Consider the following 16,530-nt stretch of genomic DNA (forward strand, 5'->3'; position numbering starts at 1 on the left):
AATACATCCACAGGCTCACCTCCAATTGACTCAAATGATGTCAATTAGCCTATCAGAAGCTTCTAAAGCCATGACATCATTTTCAGGAATTTTCCAAGCTGTTTAAAGGCACAGTCAACTTAGTGTATGTAAACTTCTGACCCACTGGAATTGTGATACAGTGAATTATAAGTGAAATAATTACTTGTGTCATGCACAAAGTAGATGTCCTAACCGACTTGTCAAAACTATAGTTTGTTAACAAGAAATGTGTGGAGAGGTTGAAAAATGAGTTTGAATGACTCCAACCTAAGTGTATGTAAACTTTCGACTTCAACTGTCTATATACAGTGTTGTAATAATGTGCAGATAGTTAAAGTACAAATGGGAAAATAAATAAATATGGGTTGTATTTACAATGGTGTTTGTTCTTCACTGGTTGCCCTTTTCTTGTGGCAACAGGTCACAAATCATGCTGCTGTGATGGCACACTGTGGTATTTCACCCAATAGATATGGGAGTTTATCAGAATTGGGTTTGTTTTCGAAGTCTTTGTGGATCTGTGTAATCTGAGGGAAATATGTGTCTCAAATATGATCATACATTTGGCAGGAGGTTAGGAAGTGCAGCTCAGTTTCCACCTCATTTTGTGGGCAGTGTGCACATAGCCTGTCTTCTCTTGAGAGCCAGGTCTGCCTACGGCGGCCTCTCTCAATAGCAAGGCTATGCTCACTGAGTCTGTACATAGTCAAAGCTTTCCTTAAGTTTGGGTCAGTCACCAAACTTGACTGACCCAAATGCTGCCCCCCATGCAGGAGTGGCCTGTCTGGCTGTCTGGCTGTCTGTCTGTCTGTCTGTCTGTCTGTCTGGCTGGCTGTCTGTCTGTCTGGCTGTCTCTCTCTGTCTTTCTCTCTCACTCTCACACACCTACTCTCACACACACTCTCACACACACTCTCACACACACACACTCTCTCTCACGCACACATACACACACACACACACACACTCTCACACACACACACACACACACTCTCACACACACACACACACACACACACCATTATTAGCAGAGAGGTGGCAGGCGGGCGGTGAGTGGGGATTGCTGTCATTTGCAATTCCACCCTATTGTCCTCCACTAACAATGGCTACAAACAAACAATTGACATGGAAATAAAGAGATGTAGCTCATTAGCTACTGCTGCTTGTTCTGGTAATGGCTAAATGCTCAGCCATTGTGTGTGTGGGTGGGTGGGGGTGTGTCTTCTCTCCATGACAATCCCTTAACAGTGTGGAATACAGAGATTAAGAAGAAATCAGAAAGGAGAAATATGATGAAAATATAGCTTTGGTTAATAATGGGTTATGCTATTCCCTTGTGTGTGTGATCCTCATCAGTAAAGTGGCTGTCAATTGAAATCATCAGGACCTCTTTTCCTGCAGGTTGTGTTGGTTATTACAGACCTGTGTGTGTGTGTGTTTGCATGTTTAGTTCAAGCATAGATGTTTGTGATTCAACAGTTTAATTGAGAGTTTTATCAAAATGTACATAATGTCTGCCTGTCTGCCTGTCTGTCTGTCTGCGTGTCTGTCTGCCTGTCTGTCTGTCTGCCTGTCTGCCTGTCTGTCTTTCTGTCTGTCCCTCAGCCTGTGTGTTACTCTGGTCCAGTCTCGCCGCCCCCCATGCAGCAGTGGACTGTCTGGCTGGCTGGCTGGCTGGCTGGCTGTCTGGCTGGCTGGCTGGCTGGCTGGCTGGCTGGCTGGCTGGCTGGCTGGCTGGCTGGCTGGCTGGCTGGCTAGCTGGCTGGCTGTCTGTGTCTGTGTGTCTGTCTGGCTGGCTGTTGTGTTGCTATCTAGCAGCAGGATCAGATTGGATGGGCCTGTAAATGGCATTTCTGTCATTACTAAGATGGCAGCTGCTCAATACTGTATCTGTGGACCAGCACCAAGGAGTGTGAGTGTGTGTGTGTGTGTGTGTGTGTGTGTGTGTGTGTGAGAGTGAGTGAGTGTGAGTGTGTGTGTTCGCATTAGGTTGACTCTATTTCATATCAGGACTGTACAAGAGATGGTGTATGAGTTTTGTTGTGTAACGGATGGTGTGTGTGTGTGTGTAGGAGAGGGATGTGGAGCGTCGGAGGCAGCTGAGAGAGAGGGCCAGACAGCTCATCGCCGAGGCTCGCTCTGGGGTCAAGATCACAGAGATGCCCCTTTACGACCCGACCGCTGACCGAGGGAGAGGCAGAGCCACCCCTACTGGAGGTTAGACACACACACATGTTTAAAACACACTCGCATAGACACGTGTCCAGTTGGTTGAGATAAAATATATATATATATATATATCGTTCAAATATCCCACAAATGAAGAACAGTTCACTTCAAGTTAATTTTTTAAGTCAACCTTTTTTTCCTTTGAGTTTTCTTTCTACATCAGTGTGTTTTAAACATCCCAGGATGCTGTGTTTCTCTGGAGGACCTCTGTGCTGCATTTAACCACAAGGAAATTACACACACACACACACACACACACACACACACACACACACACACACAGAAGTAAATTCTAAGCTGAAAGCACTCACTGGTGGAGACATTTCCATTACTACTTCTCTCTAAGGGCTATCACTAATCCCCCAAAATGCATCAGGAATAACAAACGCCATTTGATCACTACTGGAGGTCTCAAACACACACACACACACCCCTGTGTTTACAGCTCAAATTGGTTTCACTTTCTTGTCCTTTATTCAGGTGTAATTATTGGTTAATCAACAGTACACTTGGTGTGGGCGAATTACCTTTCAGGAGAGAAACAAAACACATTAATAATCATAGCTATCGGGTCGGAAATTCAACAGTGTGAATTCCCTGCCGTGCGGTTTTCCATTCCACCATCAATTGATGTTATTATCATAATTACCATTATTACGCCTATAGATATTTGTTTTCAATCGTCTCCCCATTTATGACACCGCTTGTTTGGTTGTCAGGGTCAAATGTAATGGCAGCGGTGCATACTGAACAGACAGCGACCGACGTGGCTGGCAGTGTAGGGAGGTAGGTTTAGTATCATGAGGGTGGAAGAATATTATGTCATTTACTGACACCATCAAGGGACAGCAGTATTATTATCTCTGTCTTCTCTCTCTCTCTATGTCTCTCATAACAATTCATCTCTCTGATTCAGATACTGGACAGAACAAGATAGACGGAGAAAGAGAGAGACAGAAAGAGAGAAATAGGGAAAGATAGAAAGAGAGAAATAGGGAAAGATGGGAAGAGAGAAATAGGGAAAGATAGAAAGAGAGAAATAGGGAAAGATAGAAAGAGAGAAATAGGGAAAGATGGGAAGAGAGAGACAGGGAAAGATGGGAAGAGAGAGACAGGGAAAGATGGGAAGAGAGAAATAGGGAAAGATGGGAAGAGAGAGACAGGGAAAAATGGGAAGAGAGAGACAGGGAAAGATGGGAATGAGAAAGAGAGACTGGGAAAGATGAGAAGAGAGCGACAGGGAAAGATGGGAAGACTGAGAAAGAGAGAGACTGGGAAAGATGGGAAGACTGAGAAAGAGAGAGACTGGGAAAGATGGGAAGAGAGAGACAGGGAAAGATGGGAAGAGAGAGACAGGGAAAGATGGGAAGACTGAGAAAGAGAGACTGGGAAAGATAGGAAGGGAAAGATGGGAAGAGAGTGAAGCAGACAGAAGTAGAGAGAGAAAGGACAAGAGTGAGAAGATGTGGGAGTATAGAGCTGTGGAGTATAGAGCTGTGGAGTATAGAGCTGTGGAGTATAGAGCTGTGGAGTATAGAGCTGTGGAGTATAGAGCTGTGGAGTGCAGAGCTGTGGAGTGCAGAGCTGTGGAGTGCAGAGCTGTGGAGTATAGAGCTGTGGAGTATAGAGCTGTGGAGTATAGAGCTGTGGAGTATAGAGCTGTGGAGTATAGAGCTGTGGAGTATAGAGCTGTGGAGTGCAGAGCTGTGGAGTGCAGAGCTGTGGAGTATAGAGCTGTGGAGTATAGAGCTGTGGAGTATAGAGCTGTGGAGTATAGAGCTGTGGAGTGCAGAGCTGTGGGGGGGCTGAAGACAAAACCTGGTCAAAGTGGAACCTTGGTGAGAGAGAGATGGAAGAGACAGAGAGGATGAAGAAAACAGACTAGAGAAGAGTAAAACAAATGGAGGAAGAAAGGGACAGACAGAACGGAGACTGAACAAGAGAGGAGAAGGAGAGAGAGAGGAGACGAGTGAGACAGGAGGAGAGAAAGAGCCAGAAAGAGGAAGAGAGAGGAGGGAGAAGGATGCAGTTTGGTTTATTTTCTCTTTCAGCCACATTTAATCTGGCTAATTGTGGATCTCATTAAAAATGGTGTCAGGGAGGAGGAGGAGGAGGAGGAGGAGGAGAGCAGCGCTGTGGGCCTGATGCACAAGGCCTGCCGTGCAGAACGCCTAATCCTAGCCCCGCTCCCTCTTCTCTCTTCTCTCCTCCCCTCCTCCCTCCATCATTCCCTCCACCACTCAGGGTCCTGTTAATTCAGACCTGGGCTGAAGGAGGGAGGCTGCCCCTGCCACCGCCTGCCTGCCTGCAAACTTTCCAAACTCCATCACCATAGCTTCCTTTAATTAGCTAGCGTTAGCCAGCCACCCGCGCTCCACGCTCACTCGCTCGCACGCGCTCTCTCCACACATCACGGAAACCAAATTAAAAACAGAAAATGCTCTCCCTCTCTTTTTTCTTGAGTCTTTCGCTCTCTCGCTTTTCTCTCCATCTCTTTCACACTTTATTTTTCGCTCTCTCTCTCTCCCTCCCTCCCTCCCTCCCTCCCCTCTCTTTCATTCTCTCTCCTCCTAACACTAAGTGGCAGAGAACGGGTGGGAGGGAAGGAGGCTCTCGATGTCAAACATCTGCGGCAGTTTTTTGTTTTAGTTTTTTTATTTTGAGCCCATTTATTTATACAGCAGGATTTACGTTTTCTGTTTGATATTGTGTTTTTATTGTTTGTGTCGATTTTCTTTATTTTATTTTGTCCCGTCAGGAGGCTTAATGTAATATGTGTTTTCATGTTTTGTTTTTGTTTAGTTTTTGGGCTTTATCTGGCGTTGTTGTCACGGCAGCGATGCCTGAACAGAGCTGTGAATTGGCTTGTGATGGAGATGGCTCTGCTTCAGTTAGTCTGTGTGTCTGTAGAGACAGACAGACAGGTAGACAGACAGACAGACACTTAAGTGGGGCCTGCTGTGTTTTCACAACATATTAGTGGTCAATGGAAAGCTCTACAGTAGCTACTAGCCATAGGTCTTGTTTATTCAACATAATACACTGGATCTTCTACTATTCATACCTCCTTACCTTCTCTAGGACTTGGAACCAGCATGGCTTAACACAACCATTAACATGCACTAACATAGAAATGCTTCTTTATCTCTCTCTCTCCTTCCATCTTTCTTTCTCTCTTTCTCTCTTTCTTTCTCGCTCTCGCTCGCTCTCTCTTTCTTTCTTTCTTTCTCTCTCTCTCTCTCTCTCTCTCTCTCTCCAACCCTCTCTCTGTCTCTCTCTCTTTCTTTCTTGCTTTCTCTCTCTCTCTCTGTCTCTCTCTCTTTCTTCCTTGCTTTCTCTCTCTCTCTCTGTCTCTCTCTCTGTCTGTCTCTCTCTCTCGTCTGTAGATGTATTGGATGGAGATGCTGGTGATGATAATGGGGGTGAGGAGGAGGAGGGGGGGAGAGATGAGGAAGATCACCATGATGAAACTGTGACAGAGGCTGCTGTGGTAGATACTAACCCTGCTGAGGCCCCTCCACCCTCCTCCACCTTCCAGGGGCATCAGGAGCCTACTAACACCAGCTCTGAGCTAACCTCTCTGGGTAAAATGACCACCGCTGACTGGCTGTGTGCTGGTGCTTCTGCTTGCATGCATGTTTGCTTGCTCTCTCTGTGTGTGTGTGTGTGTGTGTGTGTGTGTGTGTGTGTTTTATCGATTTGTAACCCCTCATATGCACGACCCCCCTTTCCCCTTTGACCTCTGCTTCTCATTGGCTTGAGTCATGGCTAGCTGGGATCCCATTGGTTCTCCACTCCACAGCAAGATGAGTGAACCTGGAACAGATTCTATAGTTCTGAGACTGGCTTTCTTTCTGTTTTTCTATTCCTGCACAATTTTATCAAAACTAGTAATTAAAAAAACTTCTGCAAAAAGTGCTCCCTAGACAATAAAAAAATCATATCTTCAGAAAAAGCGTTTGTGGAATGTTTGCAGAGGTAAGTTAATTACTTTTTCCAGCGTTCTGCGTCACTTTTCTGCCAATAGGAGATAGGCAGGAGTACAGTCAAGGGTTAAAGAAGCAGAAATAAAGGAGAACTTTGAAGCAGCAGTATCTCTGCTATTTGTTTTCTCTGTGGGTTTGTTGTTTTCCTCACTACTAGTTTTATTTCAGTTGTTTTCTGGTGGTGAAGACTAGTCCTTTGTCACAGAGACAGGTCCTTATAAAGGGAGAGGTAGTTGTGATGCTACTCTCTACGGCTGCGTCCCAAATGGCACTAGATCCCCTAAGTAGTGCTGAGCCCAAAGACCCAGGGCTATGGTCAAAAGTATGTAGTGCAAGTGCACTGCCTAGGGAATAGGGTGGCATTGGGGACGGACACTACTTGTTGTTAAACCGCCTGTTTCAAGTGGTGCCAGATAAACCGTCCTCGAACCACGACCCTCTACTCAGCACCTCACCTAAACGGACACTTAATAACAGGTTTCACTAATATATCTGGTAGACTAATATATCTGGTAGACTAATATATCTGGTAGACTAATATATCTGGTAGACTGATATATCTGGTAGACTAATATATCTGGTAGACTAATATATCTGGTAGACTAATATATCTGGTAGACTGATATATCTGGTACCCTAATATATCTGGTACCCTAATATGTCTGGTAGACTAATATATCTGGTAGACTGATATATCTGGTAGACTAATATATCTGGTAGACTAATATATCTGGTAGACTAATATATCTGGTAGACTGATATATCTGGTACCCTAATATATCTGGTACCCTAATATATCTGGTAGACTAATATATCTGGTACCCTAATATATCTGGTAGACTAATATATCTGGTAGACTAATATATCTGGTAGACTAATATATCAGGTAGACTAATATATCTGGTAGACTGATATATCTGGTAGACTAATATATCTGGTAGACTAATATATCTGGTAGACTAATATATCTGGTACCCTAATATATATGGTAGATTGATATATCTGGTAGACTGATATATCTGGTAGACTGATATATCTGGTAGACTAATATATCTGGTAGACTAATATATCTGGTAGACTAATATATCTGGTACCCTAATATATCTGGTAGACTAATATATATGGTAGACTGATATATCTGGTAGACTGATATATCTGGTAACCTAATATATCTGGTAGACTGATATATCTGGTAGACTAATATATATGGTACCCTAATATATCTGGTAGACTAATATATCTGGTAACCTAATATATCTGGTAGACTGATATATCTGGTAGACTGATATATCTGGTAACCTAATATATCTGGTAGACTGATATATCTGTTAGACTGATATATCTGGTAGACTAATATCTGGTAACCTAATATATCTGGTAGACTGATATATCTGGTAGACTGATATATCTGGTTGACTAATATATCTGGTTGTCTAATATCTGGTAGACTAATATATCTGGTAGACTAATATATCTGGTAACCTAATATATCTGGTACCCTAATATATATGGTAGACTAATATATATGGTACCCTAATATATATGGTAGACTAATATATCTGGTAGACTAATATATCTGGTAGACTAATATATCTGGTAACCTAATATATCTGGTACCCTAATATATCTGGTAGACTAATATATCTGGTAGACTAATATATCTGGTACCCTAATATATATGGTACCCTAATATATATGGTAGACTAATATATCTGGTAGACTAATATATCTGGTACCCTAATATATCTGGTACCCTAATATATCTGGTAGACTAATATATCTGGTAGACTAATATATCTGGTACCCTAATATATATGGTAGACTAATATATATGGTACCCTAATATATCTGGTAGACTAATATATCTGGTAGACTAATATATCTGGTAGACTAATATATCTGGTACCCTAATATATCTGGTAGACTAATATATATGGTACCCTAATATATCTGGTAGACTAATATATATGGTAGACTAATATATCTGGTACCCTAATATATCTGTTAGACTAATATATATGGTACCCTAATATATCTGGTAGACTAATATATCTGGTAGACTAATATATCTGGTAGACTAATATATCTGGTAGACTAATATATATGGTAGACTAATATATCTGGTACCCTAATATATATTGGTACCCTAATATATCTGGTAGACTAATATATCTGGTACCCTAATATATCTGGTTGACTAATATATATGGTAGACTAATATATCTGGTAGACTAATATATCTGGTAGACTAATATATCTGGTAGACTAATATATCTGGTAGACTAATATATCTGGTAGACTAATATATATGGTACCCTAATATATCTGGTAGACTAATATATATGGTACCCTAATATATCTGGTAGACTAATATATCTGGTAGACTAATATATCTGGTAGACTAATATATATGGTAGACTAATATATCTGGTAGACTAATTATATCTGGTAGACTAATATATCTGGTAGACTAATATATATGGTAGACTAATATATCTGGTAGACTAATATATCTGGTAGACTAATATATCTGGTAGACTAATATATATGGTACCCTAATATATCTGGTAGACTAATATATATGGTAGACTAATATATCTGGTACCCTAATATATCTGGTAGACTAATATATCTGGTAGACTAATATATATGGTACCCTAATATATCTGGTAACCTAATATATCTGGTAGACTAATATATATGGTATACTAATATATTGGTAGACTAATATATCTGGTAGACTAATATATCTGGTAGACTAATATATCTGGTAGACTAATTATATCTGGTAGACTAATATATATGGTAGACTAATATATCTGGTAGACTAATATATATGGTACCCTAATATATCTGGTAGACTAATATATATGGTACCCTAATATATCTGGTAGACTAATATATCTGGTAGACTAATATATATGGTATCCTAATATATCTGGTAGACTAATATATCTGGTAGACTAATATATCTGGTACCCTAATATGTAAATCTGGTACCCTAATATATCTGGTAGACTAATATATCTGGTACCCCTAATATATCTGGTACCCTAATATATCTGGTAGACTAATATATCTGATACCCTAATATATCTGGTAGACTAATATATCTGGTAGACTAATATATCTGGTAGCTCATTGGTTCATTATTATGTTATGTACACCAGAGTTCTGTCATCTCTCAGTCCCCACTTCCCTCCTCCTCCCTCGGTGTGTTTCCCTGTTATGTGTTTGAGTACCAGGCCATCTGAGACAGGCACATTTTTGGACGCCTTCACCCAGGCTCTCTGCCCAACCCTGATAAGTGTGTGTGTGTGGAGAGAGGGTCACACATGAAATGGTCTCCCTCCTGCCCTTTCATCTCCTCCAGCCCAGTGCTCAGCCCTGGCAGGACACCTCTGAGTGTGTGTGGACGTGAGGACAAGGCCAAGCACTGTGATTACAGACCTGACAAGTGGAGCTGGTTGAGAGAGACGGGGATGAGAGAGAGGTACAGAGAGGGAAGATGGAGAGAGAGAGGGGAGAGAGAAGGATGGAGAGAGAGAGGGGAGAGAGAGAGGTACAGAGAGGGAAGGATGGAGAGAGAGAGGTACGGAGAGAGAGAGACACAGAGAGAGAGAGAGACACAGAGAGAGAGAGAGGACACACACAGAGAGAGAGAGAGAGACACACACACAGAGAGAGAGAGAGAGAGAGAGAGAGAGAGAGAGAGAGAGAGAGAGAGAGAGACACACAGAGAGAGAGAGAGAGAGACACACACAGAGAGAGAGAGAGAGAGAGAGAGAGAGACACACAGAGAGAGAGAGAGAGAGAGACACACAGAGAGAGAGAGAGAGAGAGAGAGAGACACACAGAGAGAGAGAGAGAGAGAGAGACACACACAGAGAGAGAGAGATAATATAGAGGGGATAGAAACACCTTAGGGAACAAAGAGGAAGGAAAGAGAGAAGGGGGGAAGAAATGGAGAGAGAGGTAAAGACGGGAGGGAGAAGGTTGGTAAAGAGGAGAAAATGAAGAGATAGAGAGATGGAGGTGAGCTGAAGGAAAGAAAGTCTCAGCACTGAAGATTAACAGCAGCAATGGTAGTAGCTCTAGGGACAGGAGTCAAGGAATGTTCACCCTCAGAACATATAGTTACTGGTCCACTGCTGGACCCGTTTACAGAGTACTGAGGGTGAGGCCATGAAGACATATAGAGCGAGGGAGGGAGAGAAGTGTAGAGGGAGAAAGGTGAAGAGAGGTAGAGAGGCCAAACGACATCGGAACATAATTTGTACAGCCGTGCCGTCCTGTGCTGTGTTGGCCAGGCTGGAGAGGGTCTCAGCCAGACCAGGTTGTGTGCTGTGTTGGCCAGGCTGGAGAGGGTCTCAGCCAGACCAGGTGTGTGCTGTGTTGGCCAGACCGGAGAGAGTCTCAGCCAGACCAGGTGTGTGCTGTGTTGGCCAGGCTGGAGAGGGTCTCAGCCAGACCAGGTGTGTGCTGTGTTGGCCCAGGCTGGAGAGGGTCTCAGCCAGACCAGGGTGTGTGTCTTCATCGTTCATCAGGGATCTCTCTCTTTCTCTCTCCCCCACCTCCATCTCTCTACCCCCTCCATCTCTCTCTCCCCCCTCCATCTCTCCCCCATCCGTGTGGCTCAATTGGTAGAGCATGGCGCTATGACCAACGCCAGGGTTGTGGGTTTGATTCCCACGGGGGACCAGTATGAAAAAAGTATGAAAATGTTATGAACTCACTACTGTAAGTGGCTCTGGATAAGAGCGTCTGCTAAAAGACAAAAATATAAAAATGTAAATGTAATCTCTCTCTCCCCCTTTCTCTCTCTCTTTCTCTCTCTCCCCTCTCTCTCTATTTCTCTCTCTCCCCCCTCCATCTCTCTCCCCCTCATCTCTCTCTCCCCCTCCATCTCTCTCTCCCCCCTCATTTCTCTCCCCCTCCATCTCTCCCCCTCCATCTCTCTCTCTCTCTCTAGTCTGATAGCCCTATTCCAGTATGTATGTATACTCAGTGTCACGCCACCTCTCTTCCCAAACAGCTTATTCAATCCAGATCGCTATCTCCCTCACATATATATGTATCTTTAGTGTGTGTGTGTGTGTGTGTGTGTGTGTGTGTGTGTGTGTGTGTGTGTGTGTGTGTGTGTGCGTGCGTGCGCATTTGTGTGTGTGTAGATCTCTTATCTGCTAGTTGTGCTCAGGCTGAAATCAGAGATATGACTGAAATGCAAACCAAACCATCTCTGTTACACACGGTTGTCCTTTACCCGCCTGCTGACTGAATGACCCCCACTCCTTGTGTGTGTGTGTGTGTGTGTGTGTGTGTGTGTGGTGCTTGCCATATGTTTCAATACCGAGAGCTATATTCTGCATGTATCCATTTATGTATTTGTTTGCTGTGTGTTTGTGTGTGTGTGTACACTTGTCCGTGTTTACCATATGTCTATATATAGGGTCTTCAGAAAGTATTCACACCCCTTGACTTATTCCACATTTTGTTGCGTTACATCCTGAATTCAGAATGGATTCAATCTGTTTATTTCTCGCACCCATCTACACACGATACCCCATAATGACGAAGTGAAAACATATTTTTAGAAATGTTTGCAAATGTATTGAAAATGAAATACATAAATATCTCATTTATATAAGTATTCACAGTCAATACATGTTAGAATCACCTTTGGCAGCAATTACAGCTGTGAGTCTTTCTGGGTTAGTCTCTAAGAGCTTTGTACATGTGGATTGTTTCTTTTTAAAATTCTTCAAGCTCTGTCAAGTTGGTTGTTGATCATAGCTAAACAGACATTTTCAGGTCTTGCCATAGGTTTTCATGCCGATTTAAGTCAAAACTGTAATTCGGCCACTCAGGAACATTGAATGTCGTCATGGTAAGCAACTCAGTGTATATTTGGCCTTGTGTTTTAGGTTATTGTCCTGCTGAAAGGTGAATCTGTCTCCCAGTGTCTGTTGGAAAGCAGACTGAACCCGGTTTTCCTCTAGGATTTTTCCTGTGCTTAGCTCTATTCCGTTTCTTTTTAACCTAAAAAACTCCCCAGTCATTTCCGATGACAAGCATAACCTATAACATGATGCAGCCACCACCATGCTTGAAAATATGAAAAGTGGTACTCAGTGATGTGTTGTGTTGGATTTGCCCCCAAACATAAGACTTTGTATTCAGGACGTAAAGTGAATTGCTTTGCCACATGTTTTGCAGTATTACTTTAGTGCCTTGTTGCATGTTTTGGAATATGTTTATTCTGTACAGGCTTCCTTCTTTTCACTCTGTCAATTAGGTTAATATTGTGGAGTAATTACAATGTTGTTGATCCAGCCTCAGTTTTCTCCTATCACAGCCATTAAACTCTAACTGTTAAAAAGTCACCATTGGCCTCATGGTCTCCCCCCCCCCCCCCCCCCCCTCTCTCTCTCTCTCAGGTGTGAACAGTAAACACGTGGACTTGAAGCTAAAGATGGTGGAGGTACGACCTGGAGGACCCAACTCTTCCTCCTCTCCCTCATCCTCCTCTTCCTCTCCCTCCGTCTCCTCATCCACCTCTCCACTCAGCCCCACAGAGGTACGGACACACACAACACTCACAACACACACACACACAACACACACACCCTGTTTATGCACCAGTCTATTTAACCACTTCATCCTAGGATCTAGACACACACACACACACACACACAGGTCTATTTGACCAGTTCACCCAACACCACTTAGCTGATCCTCTCTCATGATTATATGAATGTGTGTAAAGCCCAAACACACAGACTAGCATAGTAATGATGCTGTACGCTGCTACGTAGGCCTGTCATATATCTACTATTACCTTTCAGAGTGTGTGTGTGTGTGTGTGTGTGTGGCGGATGGTAGAGTGTGTGTATGTGAGTATTGACAGTCAACGTGAAATCATTACATCTCTTTAATTGATTTTGAATGTTGTGTGAAAAGGTGTGTGTGTGTGTGTGTGTGTGTGTGTGTGTGTGTGTGTGTGTGTGTGTGTGTGTGTGTGTGTGTGTGTGTGTGTGTGCATAAACCCCTGTGCTTATGTGGACTGTATGTTTGCAGATCCACACACACACATTCAACAAAGCAGGATTCTCTCTATTTCTCTGCATCTATAACCAGTCACATTAGACTGTTGTCCAATGAGACCTTCAAACCATGTTAATAACCAGTCACATTAGACTGTTGTCCAATGAGACCTTCAAACCATGTTAATAACCAGTCACATTAGACTGTTGTCCAATGAGACCTTCAAACCATGTTAATAACCAGTCACATTAGACTGTTGTCCAATGAGACCTTCAACCATGTTAATAACCAGTCACATTAGACTGTTGTCCAATGAGATCTTCAAACCATGTTAATAACCAGTCACATTAGACTGTTGTTCAATGAGACCTTCAAACCATGTTAATAACCAGTCACATTAGACTGTTGTCCAATGAGATCTTCAAACCATGTTAATAACCAGTCACATTAGACTGTTGTCCAATGAGAACTTCAAACCATGTTAATTACCAGTCACATTAGACTGTGTCCAATGAGATCTTCAAACCATGTTAATAACCAGTCACATTAGACTGTTGTCCAATGAGACCTTCAAACCATGTTAATAACCAATCACATTAGACTGTTGTCCAATGAGATCTTCAAACCATGTTAATAACCGGTCACATTAGACTGTTGTCCAATGAGATCTTCAAACCATGTTAATAACCGGTCACATTAGACTGTTGTCCAATGAGACCTTCAAACCATGTTAATAACCAGTCACATTAGACTGTTGTCCAATGAGACCTTCAAACCATGTTAATAACCAGTCACATTAGACTGTTGTCCAATGAGACCTTCAAACCATGTTAATAACCAGTCACATTAGACTGTTGTCCAATGAGATCTTCAAACCATGTTAATAACCAATCACATTAGACTGTTGTCCAATGAGATCTTCAAACCATGTTAATAACCAATCACATTAGACTGTTGTCCAATGAGACCTTCAAACCATGTTAATAACCAGTCACATAGACTGTTGTCCAATGAGACCTTCATCCCTCCATCTTTACAAAGGGAGGATAAACTGTTCCCCTCTCCCTGGAGGATCAGCTTTCCCAGAAGGCCTTGGGGCGGGCGGAACGGGCCACGGGAGCATCTCACACACAAAACCGTTCCCTCTCTCTCATTAGTGATTGTGTTATGCGCTGCCTCGGTGGCGGACGATAACGCCCCGCCACGCTCAGCAGACCGCAACATTAGTAACGCACCACAAAAACACACACACCATCTCACACCATGACACACACACAGACCAAAATGGCCAAATCACCTCAGCCGCAGCTCTCCGCACCGATGATGACTGATAACACAGAAAGGAGCAAGAGGAGAGAGAGAGAGAGAGAGGGAGGGATATCTGCTTGTCCCAGGACTTAGAGGGGGGAAAGAGGGGGTCAGGAGGGCAGGTGTTTGGGGGTGTGTGTGTGTGTGTGTGTGTGTGTGTGTGTGCGCGCCTCCCACTGGTCCTTGGGGAGTTTTAATACTGGGGGTGTTGGACGGTGGTGTTTATTTAACCAGGGGGGTTTGTAGTCTTTAGACATTAACATGAGGAGTATTAGAGGAGATCTGTGTGTGACTCTAGAGGATTGTGTGTGTGTGTGTGTGTGTGTGTGTGTGTGTGTGTGTGTGTGTGTGTGTGTGTGTGTGTATGCGCGCACAGGGGGGTTTTAAAGAGGCATCTTCTCAGCTTCTGACCTCTGTGTACTCAACCTCAGGAGAAAGTCCATCTGCTCCTACACACACACACCTTCTCTCTCACACACACACACTCCTGTTTTGATTGACAGATGAGTGAAGGGTTCATACCTTTGACTGGCTCTGGGTCGATGGAAAAAGCAGGAACTGATCTAATTCAATGTCTAGCCTAAACTCTGGATTGGAAAAAGAAACCAGTTGTCAACTTCTGAGAGGAAACATTCAGATAATATAAGTGGTTGTAATCATCTCACAGAGGAAGACCATGACGGCCGAAACGTCATGAGATTTAACTCAGTATAGATACATAAAGTATGCCATTTTTAATTGGGAGCGAGAGTGGCTCCTGTTCCTTCAGAAATACAATAAGCCCACTGCCAGAGAAGGAGACTAATTGCTGATATTGTTTACTAAATGCATCATTTGAAACTAAGCAGACAAATTGCTATTGTTGTGTGCATGTCTTTCTCAATCAGCTGCCTACACACCACACACACCCCTGCTGAACTATCTCTCTCCACACCCCTGCTGAACTATCTCTCTCTCTACACCCCTGCTGAACTATCTCTCTCTACACCCCTGCTGAACTATCTCTCTCTCTACACCCCTGCTGAACTATCTCTCTCTACACCCCTGCTGAACTATCTCTCTCTACACCCCTGCTGAACTATCTCTCTCTCTACACCCCTGCTGAACTATCTCTCTCTACACCCCTGCTGAACTATCTCTCTCTACACCCCTGCTGAACTATCTCTCTCTACACCCCTGCTGAACTATCTCTCTCTACACCCCACACGTCTCGATCTCAAGCAGTGGAACGTGTTTCTCCTAATTGTCAACTTTATTACAACGTTCCGCCATCTTATTAACTAACGTTGGGCCCGACGTCGTCAATCTAACCAACTCCTTTCCACTTGGCTTGGCATATTGGACCCGCTGCAGCTCCTAATAATGCAGTATGTCTCTGTGTGTGTGCTTTTGATAGGGAGAAGTATGCGTCTAGCTTCTAAACACGTGTTCCGTTTGAAAACAATAGCAGCACCAGCCTTTGCATAATCTGAACTCATTTTCTGGCTCGTCTGGGTTTTGTTGAAACTTAATTGCCTTTTTTCTTTTTCTTTTGAGCGAGAAAAATAAAGATAAACAAACATAAAGAAGTAGCATATCAGCTCCTGGTTGGCATCTGGGGACTATTAAGAGTGTGTGTGTGTGTGTGTGTGTGTGTGTGTGTGGGTGGATGTCTGCGCTCATGCGTTTCTATTTGTTTGTTTTTATCAACTATTGATCGAGTTTTTGGATGCTGTGTGTGTGTGTGTGTGTGTGTGTGTGTGTGTGTCCAGAACAATGCGGAGCGGTTGCGCAGGGCGACAGAGAGACTGCGTAGTCCTGTGGTCTTCAGTCAGGAACCAGCTGTCAGGAAAACACAGCTCCGGTCCTTCAGCCAGTATGTGGAGGCCAGGCCAGGTGAGACACACACCTTACGTGTTTACAAACGGCAGTCACCATGCTGACACTCGTTGCCCACCAAACT

At 43.3% G+C, this 16,530-nt stretch overlaps 1 protein-coding gene across 1 annotated transcript; it reads left to right on the plus strand.

The window, feature by feature from the left end:
• Positions 1-1,888: 1,888 nt before the first annotated feature.
• On the plus strand, positions 1,889-16,463 carry LOC311115619 (EH domain-binding protein 1-like; the record flags this gene model as incomplete). Its single annotated transcript, XM_084190779.1, has 4 exons — positions 1,889-1,933; positions 2,094-2,238; positions 12,674-12,813; positions 16,340-16,463. Coding segments are annotated over 4 exons (454 nt in total), but the record flags the coding sequence as incomplete, so codon positions are not given.
• Positions 16,464-16,530: the final 67 nt, after the last annotated feature.

This window comes from Coregonus lavaretus, assembly GCF_964263955.1.
Source record: "Coregonus lavaretus genome assembly, contig: HAP1_SCAFFOLD_6418, whole genome shotgun sequence".
Classification (NCBI taxonomy): Eukaryota; Metazoa; Chordata; class Actinopteri; order Salmoniformes; family Salmonidae; genus Coregonus; species Coregonus lavaretus.